The sequence below is a fragment of the Ascaphus truei genome, chromosome 4 (genome assembly GCF_040206685.1).
Source record: "Ascaphus truei isolate aAscTru1 chromosome 4, aAscTru1.hap1, whole genome shotgun sequence".
Taxonomy (NCBI): Eukaryota; Metazoa; Chordata; class Amphibia; order Anura; family Ascaphidae; genus Ascaphus; species Ascaphus truei.
This window is the reverse complement of record NC_134486.1, coordinates 99,145,184-99,157,631: the sequence shown is the minus strand read 5'-3', so window position 1 is coordinate 99,157,631 and position 12,448 is coordinate 99,145,184. Positions and strand designations below refer to the sequence as shown.

The following is a 12,448-nucleotide window of genomic DNA, read 5'->3' as shown; positions in this document are numbered from 1 at the left end:
TGTTTGTCCGTCTGCATATCAACATTTGTTAGGGTCTCAATTGCTTTATCATCGTTAATAGCCGTTTTATAATTGAAGCTATGTTTAATACATTTGCAAAATTAGGCTGTAAAACATCCCTGTAAAAAAAAAGTATGTGTAAAGTACAGTACATATTGTTTCTGTTAGGATTCATACATGTACTGTATAGAGAACCTTGCTCCATTTATATATATTTTGAAGTTTATCGTAGCTAATACGCTCTATATCTGTAACGTTGATACAATTGCCCTCAGAAAGTGTACATAGAGTGGCGTGGTCCGGCGATATAGAAGAGTATGGGAGACCTCTCTATTTCACATAATCTCAGGTGATCAGCACAGGGCAGTACTCCCTAGGCTGTAGCCTGGAGGTATGTGAAAAAGGAAACTTATCTAATAGTGGCGCTCTATATAAAAATACTAGCTATACATATAATCGTAGTGATAATAATAATCAAAAGGTGATACTTATGCAAACACATAAAACAGGTGCTGCTATGACCCGGTGAGGATTGCTCTGTCAGTCCTCGTGTTGAGAAGTAGGGATGAATCTCCGGGAAGCTTCCTGTAGCCTGGAGGTATACCACCCCCAATCTGTACAGCTCTATATCTGTCTGCCAGATAGTATTATAATGTGGGACTAATATCGAGCGCTACGCATGCGCAGGAGGACGTGCCTACGGAGCTAACACTTAAACAATATGAACTTATGACCCGTAGCCTCACACTAGCCTTACCAAGTGGGAACAATCTATCTATCCCTTCAGCAATTTATATATACCTACCCCGGTGTTTTTCCCTACGAGAGATCAGTATCGGGCGCCACGCATGCGCAGGGGGACATACCCACGAAGCTAATACTTAAACTAATGAATCTGTGACCCGTAGCCTGATACTAATCAAGTGAAACAATCTATCATTTTAGTATTCCATTCATACCTACCCCGGTGGTCTTTTCTGCATCATTTCTTAGGTAGTACATCAAGATACTATGGAAACAAAAGCGACGCATGCGCAGTAAGACCACGGAGATTAGAGACGGAGATTTACATTGAACACAACGCATGGGCAGTGTGACATGCTAAACGGAGCTAAAAGAAAATGAATTTAGTATTACACTAATCAAGTGAAACAATATATAATTTTAGTATTCCGTTCATACCTACCCCGGTGGTCTTTCCTGCTTCATTTCTTAGTCAGTACATCAAGATACTATGAAAACAAAAGGGACGCGTGCGCAGTAAGACCACGGAGTTTAGAGATGGAGATTTACACTGAACATAACACATGGGCAGTGTAACATGCTAAACGGAGCTAAAAGAAAATGAATTTATGACTCTAAGTCTCAGGCCAACAGCACGATAATTTATCTATCTATCTATTTAGCGATCGAGCTATATATACGCTGTGGTTGTTCTGTCCCCTTTTCTGGGTCTAACAACAGGATATCTATTAAAGATGAGTGAGATATGCACAGTTAAACCAGCGAAAGGATACACACATCAGGGGCAATAGGATGACCCACTATACTCTCCTGTTATTAAACAAAATAGGCTGAGTTACTATACACTCAGGACCAATATCTCTATCCATCCGTGTGTATGTCCTTCCCAGAATCAGCTAATATTAACTATTTACCAACCCTATGAAACTAGAGAAAGTAAGCATACTCCCAGGACCAACACTCTACCTGTCCACTCATATTTCCTCAACAGAACCTGTGAACATCAAACACAAGCAGCCAGATATAGAACTTTAAGACCCTAGTTAAACGTTATAGCCTACTAAATACGTATATGAGAGAGGCAGCCCAAAATACAGAACTGTAGCATCCTCTACATTGATGACTTATCGCGGCTAACTAAACATATACATTACAATAGGGTGCGAATAACTGATAAACTTCAACATATATATATATAGTCATATACCCCCACTTGGTTATATGTCTATTTTTTTAAACTATACCTATTATGTTAATAAAATTGATTTTATTTATGTCATCTGTTTCTCTACCTCTGACCGCATTATAAAATAATAATAAGGTCTGCAGTGCGCCATAATCAGGGACCTTCTATATCCGTCTGTGGGTATATCTCTCCACTCTTTATTAGGATTCATACATGACATGAAAATAATTCTGCAGCAATTTCAAAGGTGCAGTTAACTGGCTATATTATAATTCAGTATTTTGAATACCACACGGCCATAGTGGTCTCCTCAAAAATAAACAACAAAACAGTTCCCTGAAATAGAAAAGTACTGGGGATTTGCACAGTGAATTATGTCATTATGATGAGAATTGCTTGCAAGGGCAATTTGTACCAAAAATGTAACAAGCAAAATTGGAGAGCTGATGGATACAGTATATGCTAAAGTATTGCACAATATAACCACACTAACAATAGCAATGGAAAAAGCAGTTGTTGTTTTTTTTTTTTAAAAGAGAAGAAAAATAAGTTTTATTTTTTTCAATATAGCTGTGACTGATGTACAGTACAGTACTATATTGTGGGACTCTCCTGTATTAAAGAGGCTAATATAACAATTGTAATATTATATGCTATCAGTGTTATAACAATAAGTACAAATGTGTTTAGGTTCCTTCTCTTAATCATATCCGCATGTGACAGGTTGAATAACAGCACAGTAGGTTATGTGTATTATTTTTAGGAGAATTAAATGCCTTTCCTAAAAATATAAATCATTATCCGTGAACCTCTCTTACAGGAGTATTCATCACAAAAGGAGATGTGGGTGTTGGAACCATTGTTGGCTCAGCTGTATTCAACATCCTCTGTATAATTGGAGTCTGTGGGCTCTTTGCAGGACAGGTAAGATCGATTTGTCACAAAATGCTCATCTCCACCAGACGTTGCTGCATTGTGGGAACAATAATCGTGAAAAAAAGAATATCTGTGTACAATATTTACTGTATTGATCTTAATCTACTGTAGGAACTTTCATTCACCTAACACTAAGGGGCCTATGCTATAAGCGTTCATAAGCCACTTATCGAGCACTTATCGGCTAAAATGCCTACTGCTATTCAGTAAGCCTCAAAATTGGACGTTAAGGCCTGAATCGCCAAAAATGTCATCTGTCATTAAAAAATGCAGCGATACGCCACATATCGGCAGGTTCTGAAACTCGTGCAATTCTAGTAGCCACGATTCGTGTTATTGAGGCTAATCGCGGCTCTAGAATGGTGAGTTTCTCCCAAAATCCTCACGCCAGGAAAAGTTGGTGTGATGCTGGTGAGAAGCTGCTGAGAGGCTGTGATAGAGGACTTATAAAAAAAAAATGCTTTTTTTCTGCATCGGATTCATGCCGGGAGTCTCCGGATCTGATTTCCATTGATATTAGCACCGGGGACACCCGGTATGAATCCCATGCATTAAAAATGCATTTACACGCAACATCATTACCTTAGCGGCTTACTGCTAAGGCAATGAAGGGGTTACCCCTTCCCACTACCCACCAAGGGCCAAATACCCCCTTCACCCACCCTGCTACCCACAATAAACACTAATACACACCTCCTCTACCCCCACATGATTGATACCAGAGGCTGTGGGTGTCCTCAAATGGTCCCCGCGGGTGTCTGGGGGCCCACAGGTGGTTTCTGTGGGTGTCCAGGGGTCCTTGGGTGGTGTCCGGGGGTCCTCAGGTGGTTCCCACGGGGGTGCAGGGGACCTCAGGTGGTCCCCGCAGGTGTTAAGGGGACCTTAGATCATCCCCGTGGGTGTCCGGAGGTCCTCTGGTGGTTCCAAAAAAAATTGTGCAAATACATTTCAATAAATACACCCCTCTTCCCCCCCTCCCCTCCAACCAAACACATACAGTACAGTATTGGGGGGGGGGGTAGGTGGGGGCCCCTGTGTCTCTCGCCCCCTGCCCCGTCTCTCGTGTCTCTTCCCCCTCACACTTACACACACACACACCTCTCACGTACATACACACAAACACACACACACCCCACCATATCACTTACACACACACACAATCCCTCTCTCTCACACACACACTGTCCCCCTCTCACTTACACACACTCTCCCCCTCTCACTTACACACACACACATTCCCAATTACACACACATTCACTCCCACTTACACAAACTCTCCCACTTACACACACACTCTCCCACTTGCACACACACTCTCCCACTTGCACACACTCTCCCACTTACACACACACACACACACAAAACACACTCCCACTTACACACACACTCCCCTCTCCCCCTGCTAAGAGCACACAAGCGCGCTTTTACCCGATTCTTCGTCTTCCTCCTGTCAGCCAGAAGTTGACGCGACTTCCGGCGCCGACCGGAGCAGGCAGGGGGAGGAAGGATAGCAGTGACCGGCTGGCTGCTAATGCTGAGTTCGGGAGCCGCCAGGTCACTGCTATGTGGGGTGCCGCCACGCCACCAGGCCCGGAACAGCTGAGAGAGTTGTACCAGCTCTGCCCCCCCCCCCTTGCAGCCGCAGAACCCGAGGGGTGCTCGCGAAGCCTGGTTGAAAATTACTGATCTAGAGGATGAGGGAAGCGCTCACTATTGTCTCCCCCTCATGGGATAGAAAGGGGTTGGGAATACACACTATAAACTGTTGTTGGTGACAGATCATAACAGCACGTCTGCAGACCAGTAAGAAGAGAAGAATGGTGCAGAGTGAAAAGTGTGAGTATGTAGAGTGCCAGGCAAACCTCTGGAGAGAGGTAGGGGGAAGGCTTGCTTGGCGGTTATTAGGAAGCTATAGGGCACACAGCTTAAGACGGAATTGTTTACTGCCGTAGCTCCTTCAGAATGTATTTTTCACCATATACTGTACACTCTCTTTGTGTCTGGTAAGAGTTTTCTTAAAATAGATAGGAGATTAGGTTGTATTAACCGTGTTATTTCAGACTCAAGGAGGGAAAGGGCCCAATGCCAGGTTTACGATTACAGATGATCATGCAAAGCAATTGACCTCAAGCCGAAAAGAGAATATATGAAAGATCTAGAACAAGGCCATGGCAATTATATATTCTTGTTATGAGGCACCCAGTTGATAAGTTAGTAAAGCTGAAAAACAATTCCTTTTGTATGTTGTGATGTTTGCGATCTTGTAATTTCAAGCATGCACTTTCAATCCTTGTTAATACAGGGAGGGGTTTGTAGCTGCTCAAAGAAATGGTTGAGATGGTTGAGAGCTGCCAGGGTATTGTTAACTCCTTTCCATTTTGGAAATAATTCAGTCTCACAGTATTGCAATAAACTCTTAGTACAGAGGACATCTGGAGGATCAAGAATTACTGTCAAGAGTCATCCTGTTGGACAAAACAGTATGGGACCTCCAGTCTAGTAATTAAATTAAGATTTCAATATTTTTATAAGGTGTTAATTCTGCATTGATTATCTGGATAACATCAATATTTTGAAAAAAAAAACAAATACAAATTGCCAGTTCTTCAACTTATTCATGTTTTAGTCCCGAATTTTAAGGATACATTAACGTATATGCATATTATATAGCTGGACTTAAAGAAACAACCTCTTTCCCCTTTTTTAAATCTAAAAACATAAATAAATAAAACTGGGGGGTCCAGAAATTGAGCGACACTATTTTTAGCCCACAGTGATACTTACCATGGCCACCAGGGATGTCCAATAGAATGCTCCAAAGTTATCCTCTGATGATTTTGTGGCGTCCTATTGGCCCAACAGAAGAAAGACGATTTGGCAGCCATTTTAATTTCCTGAATTCAAGGGGGAAAAATGGTAACTAGACGTATCTTGGGGAACCCTAGAGCTAAAAATTGAGGCGTTCAACTCCAGAGAAGCACTTCTGTAAAAAAAAAAAAATACACTGATAAAAAAGAAGTAGGGGGATTGCTGCTTTAGGGGATGGATGAATTGCAGTTATCAGCCTAAGCATAGAGCTTTAAATGGGATTGCTTTCCTTTGATATATCTTGTTCTATTTTTTTATTCACCTTCGCCACAGTTTTGCAGTCAGTAGAGTTTAATAGACACCTACATGTCTTATTGTTTTAGAAAAAAAAGCATTTAAAACTTTGCCAACTTATACTATTGCTACTCTGTCGCAGAACTTTGATGACTATACTTTTTAAACTGGCTGACAAGCTTGTGATATTAATGTTTTCCATTAGGGCAGATAAATTTAAAGTACTACTATGCTTTTTTATTTTTTTATTTTTTTTAAACTCTTCCGTCTTCCTTTCAATGTCCTTTAATCACCATTTCCTTTGTCCTACATCCTCACTTTCAATGTCTAATGGCTGTTTCCTTTGAAATTCATGAGGCATTTTTATCAAAGTCCAATGCAGTCGGACAAGACTTCGGTATTTCCCTTTTTAGTTCCAGCCTATATCTTTTTTTTTATATCTCACTTGTATGTTATGAAGTGTGAAAACAATATAGACCATTATTCAGTAAGCAGTGCTCTGCCGTTAGTCACCTTATAGCTCTGGAAGGCACCTTCTTCATTCTTATGGAATAGCACCACTTACTAAATATGGGCCATGACCTCAAAGTAGATCCTCAGAAGTCCATTATTTACTTAACGAGACGTTAAGTGCCAACCGGGATCTTCAAAGCTGATTAACGAGCCGTTAAGTACCGTCTTAAAGTAAAGACAGACTGTCATTAACGTTAACGGGCGTTCGTGCTAATGATATGCAAACGAGGCGTTAACCACTTCAAAGCATATCCTCCACAGTCCGTTAAAGTTAACGCAGGAATTAAGCTTTTCTAAGTGCTTTTTTTTAGGTCGTATCTATACCTGGCGTTGGGTACTGGAAATTATTTGACCTTGTCCAGGGTCCTGAAGTGGGCCACTTTGCCTTCCTATATTGCCTTAGCAGTAAAGGAAGCCTACGTGAATACCCTAGTCTAAGCCAAATAATTGAGCATGACTTGTGCATTAACTGTGTGTAATTAACTGTGCATTATGCATGCTTTCATGGCCACTAAGGTAACCAAGGGGTCAACACAAACACCCAAGCTAGCCTACTACACATTGTATGTCATAGCACAACCACATCCCTCCCGGAGGCAACTATCCCCTTAACCCAGTGGTGCGTAAACTTTCCCCCTGCGCCCCCATGCCTGCTCTCCCCCCTGCTCATGCCTTGATACCCCCCTGCTCAGCTCCAGCATCATTGCTAATGCAATGCTTTACTAAACCACTCCTGCCCCACCCCGGGAGGCCTAACCACCCAACATGAGACAAGTTTTAATTTTTATGGCCATTGGGCTTGGGTTGTTTTTTTTTTTTTTAAATGTATGGTTGGGTATCGGCCCTTTATTGCATTTATCTCCAGGTGCCCCTGAGGATGAGGAGGATGGCCTTCATCTCAGCTGGGGTAAGTATTATATTTATTTATTTAGGATCTACATTGATTGCCAATTTGGCTATGTAGGCCCCATTGATTGCATTGGTAGTCACAGTGAAAAATTAATTAAAATTATAGTTTTTATATGATGTGATTGTGGCTAATAGGGTCATGGCCATTACTGTAGGGTGGTTGTTTTGTTGGAGGCGTGGAGGTAGGCAGGTGGATTATGGAGGTAAGTGCCTCAGGGAGGGAGGCTAGGCCATCTGGGGAGGTTACAGGTGGGAAGGGGGTTAACCCCTTTTATACCATTGCAATGACACAATGCGTACTAGGCTAGTTAGGGAGTTTAAATTAACCCCATGGTTACCTTAGTGCCATGAAGGCAACATTACAGCCAGTTAGCACCGGGATAGAACTTATCCCCACGTTAGCTGGCTAAACTGCATTAGCCATATGCAAATGAGCAGCCTAATGGCCATTTGTCTTGCATAAAATTAGTTTTGTGGATACCTATTAAATCATGGGAAACTAACTTCCGTCACCAAGGTAACATCATGTTAGTAGGCCAGATTTAACAGAGCGTTGAGAATCTACCCAATAGATGAGTACATTGACTTCTTGCTTCATTATATTCTAAAAATTAGTATTAATTCTTAGTAATGTCAATTATTAATTATACCATGAATGTTTCTTAACTGAATTCCTCTTTATTTCTGAAATTTCTTTCCTGTAATACTGATAAATACTATGTGAAACAGAGGAAACAGGGAGTACTGTAGGTTTAATGCAACATGTTGCAGTCTACAATGGAATTCCATGATAAAATTGAATTCAATATTCCACTAAAACTGTTTATTGGAGATATTAAAATGTAGTTTTGCTGTTTCCTGCTTCCATAAGGCTGTCTTGAATGAGCCACAATCTTTTAAGATTTCGTTTCACTGACAGAAAGTAATTCGGACTAGTACAGTCACTGTCCACTGGTTGTGTGATTACATTTGTGTGAATTTTTTATATATGTATTCTAGACTTAACCCCTTTGTAGTGGTTCACCACTGCAAAAAAAAAAGTAGCAGTATTTCTTTCTTATGTTATGTGAAATTGAAAATTGCTACCTTTTTGGAGTTTTAAAATAATCCTGGAATCCCTGGTAATTCCTACTGTAGGGTCTAAAGGGAAGTGCCTGGATTGATGGTTTTGTCCTGAGATAGTGGATTGGAGAGTTTGTGAAATAGGAGATGTGTCTGGAGGTTCTTCAAGGATAGTCGTCCAGAAGATGAATTACGATGAAACAATGAGATGAATTGAGTAGAAGCCAACTTGGTGTTTCAGCAAATAGCTCAAACAGTTTGGCGCCGAATGTTAGGGGGATAGAGAAATAGTCGTAATCCCACCATTTGATGCCATGGAGATGCCAGAGTGAAGGGTGAATAGAAAGAAAGTGTCTGAGAAATCTGCTTTGGATAACCGGGAACCTTTTCAGAGATGCTTGAGGTCGTGCCTTGAGTCATCTATGTGAGCGAATTCTTGAGAAGGAATTAGTTGATGCTTGAGACTATATTGGAGGATGGTACTGATAAATCGATGATTAGCCTTTTCTTGATAGATAACATTCTGGTTGCTATGTCAATTGGGCTGAATCTCCTGGAGGGGAATGGCATAGGGGAAAATGGGCCTATTATATTCTTTGTCGATGAGTTGGTCAACTATCTTTGGTTCATGGTTTGCTGAAAGGAGATTGGGGCATATGTGGGAAGAGGCAGGAACAGAGGAATACCTGTATGAAATTTTTGAACGAAACCTGGATTAGGCAATTGACTAAAGCTTTAATTACCCAAGTAATGGATAATTCTGCCCCATTTGATGATTAGAGGATGGTCACTGTAAGGATTGGAAATTGTGCATGAGATGTTGGGGAGTGAGGTGGATCTTTTTTCTAGAAGAAATGAGCTGAGAATCTTGAATGGACAAGGGATAGAGGGGAGTTAAATGGGAAAAGGAGCCATAAACAGCTGCAACCGCCGGTTGTAGACTGCTTGCCTTGAAAATTCTGCACTTAAACCCATCCCACGCTGCAAGATTCCTGCAGCATGCTGCGAGATTCCTGCAGCCAGACTAATGGCCCAATGGACACAGCGGGGTCCCTGTATTTGAGTGGGACTCACGCTGTGTGAATCCTACCGGGCTGCGAGTCCCATTCGAATGCAGGGACCCCCGCTGTGTTCATCCGATGGGCCATTACAGCCTGCTTTGAACTATCTCACAAGTTACTGCCAGATGGTCACAGATTTTCCTTGGCAAGCAGTCTAAAACCGGCAGTTGCATCTGTAACTGACATGCGACTGCTTTTATGTGGGGAAAATTGGTGGCAGTAAAGCTTGTTGTTGGTGGCTTCAGTTGAAATTGAATTGAGAACGAGTGGATGTGGCTTTCGCTGAAAATGACCAATAGTAATAGTAGAAGGTGGTACTTCCGTATCTGTATCCCAATTCGACAAAATTGTATAGATAGTGGTCAAGTTCTTCTCTTCTAAGAGCAAATGCTATCTCTATATATTATGTATGTATATTTTTATTTATATAGCGCCAAAAGGTACTCAGCCCTTCACAAAAAATACACTACAGGGAATTATAATAATACAATAAGCACAACAAAATCCGACAATAAGAAAGGAAATCCCTGCCCCGAAGAGCTTACAATCTAAGTTGTACGATGGGAGACTTAGGAGAAGATGAAAGCTAGGCCGAATTCTGCAATTGTCAATTTTTGTGCGGGACAAGGGTCTTTAGATTTGAGGATGGCCGATGTTGTGGCAAGATATGATTCTTTTCTCTGTATAATCTTGATAAGAAATGAGAAGTGATACCAGATTGGTGTCTTTGCCTTGTTAGATGTATTTGCCGACATGACTGGGTACGCACATCGTATGTATGCATACACCATACATATACACCTCATACATGGAACATCCGCACACATCAATATATCCACCATTCATAAACACAGACACACACACATAATAGAATTACAATTTACATGCAATTATTGACCAACATACACACAAACACTTACTGACCTGGACTGGAGCAGAGAGAACAGAGGCTAGCAAAGGAGAGCTCGGAAGTGCCCCCAAATGGCTGGAGTCTGAGCTGCAGCAGCCCTGCCTCAGTGTCCATGAGACCTGATCTGCGATCTGCTCCTCCTCCCCTCCCAACATCTCCCAGCCAAACCTTAATAAATCTGAACGGCACGGATGGCAATTGCCGCCCTGCCCCCGAGGTCAGCCTGCCCCTGCCTGTTATGCCCTTCGACAATTTCTTTCCTGACAAGTCAGTCTGTAACTTTTCATCTATTTGTGATAAGGTGAATAATAATCCCATACCTTCTTTTTTCTGAAATGTCACTTGCCATTGTATTGTGGAATTTGCTGAACAGTTGCAATGTCACGGTCTTAAAGACTTTCTAAATGTAAAATTGAGCTCCTGACCACAAAAGTATAATTGCCTTGCTCAAGGTTGGTAGAGAGATCTTTCCTTCAGATACCAGTGTTTAACTATATAGTTGCTTGTAAAATTAATTACACCAGTCTTTCAGCTTAAAAACTGCAGCAATACTATATATATATAATATACACATACATACATACATACATACATACATACATACATACATATATATATATATATATATATATATATATATATATATATATATATATATATATATATATATATTCCGTGGGATTTGTTTACTTTGAAAAATCTGATGTGGCTTTTTGCACCACTTTTGCATCCAGTAGAGTTCCTTGAAGAATAACCCCCTAAGACACACACACACCTCGCTCTCTGCTCTCCGCTCCATGCTGTTTCCTCTGCTCCCTGGCCCCACCCTCATGCTGCTGGACACCTCCTCCCGATTGACTGCATTTCAACAGCAGCAGCCAATCAGGATGGAGAAAGCTGCCCAGCTCCCTACCAGCAGCCCTGCTCTCTCCATGCTCGGGGAAATCAAAGCATTATTAAATAACAGGGTCCTTCAATGCAGATGTAAGATATATACATTGTGTAAGATAGTATTATTTACAGATGGTCTCATATGGTATGATGTGATTAATAAGGGGATTTACAGAGGATCCCTAGCACTGAGGCAGGGGTAGCTGTCATACAGTATTATATTACCAGGAAGAAGTTGTAGTCCACAATAGGACTGTTGTTTTGTTATTAAGTTTGTCTTGCTCATTGAAATGCTTTACTACTTTATAAACCCACATACTGTAGATCATTGCAGAAGCTGCACACAATCCTTGTTAAACAAAGTGACAATGTCCTTGGACACCATTTATAACAGATTACTTATGTATTTTCACTTTTCAGGGCTTTCTTTTTTTTCAATGAACTGTCTAATAATAACCTGGTTTGTAAGAAATATAGTTACACTACCATGTCACGAAGTACATCTGACTTTACCCGCCATCAATGTAATAATTCCAGCTACACCATGAAAGAAAGGGTTACAAGAAGAATGGCCAATTATATGCATATTTTGTTTTTACTAATCAATCATAGGAGCATTACTGAACAATTCACCTAAACAAGAGATGCAAGTCATGCTATTTCCAGCATCTTCATATTACAGTATGTGCTATTCAGAAGGGGCAGCATAGGAAGCAGCTCCAAGGGGATACGTTAGTAACGTTAGCTCACAGTGGCCCAGCATGTTAGAGACGGTGAAATTGGATAAGAGGAACCTGCTGTGGTTTTATTAGATCATCTTTCTTTTTTCGTTTACATGGTGTTTTGACAGGTTAATCGCTCATTCCTTACCAGTGAAGACACACTTTGAATGGTTTCCCCAGTTAGACAGAAGGGAAAGATCCTTACAGCTGTCCAGAAGAATACATTGTACATATGCCTTTTTTAGACACCGTGTAAAACAAGAATTATACATACTACAGTAGGTCAACTGCGGCAAGTGGCTGAGTGACTAGCTCTAGTTCTGGCTATTTCATTACCTATTACTTTCTCTTACAAACTAAAGCATGGTAACACAAATAAATTAATAAAACAGCATAAAGGATTTTTTCTCGT

General features: G+C 41.0%; 1 protein-coding gene across 1 annotated transcript in view; it reads left to right on the top strand.

The window, feature by feature from the left end:
* SLC24A3 (solute carrier family 24 member 3) overlaps positions 1–12,448 on the top strand; it is a 488,027-nt gene that overhangs the window by 351,476 nt on the left and 124,103 nt on the right. The window contains exon 6 of the mRNA XM_075596259.1: positions 2,751–2,854. Within this exon, the coding sequence (XP_075452374.1) occupies positions 2,751–2,854 (104 nt within the window). The remainder of the gene's footprint in view (positions 1–2,750; positions 2,855–12,448) is intronic.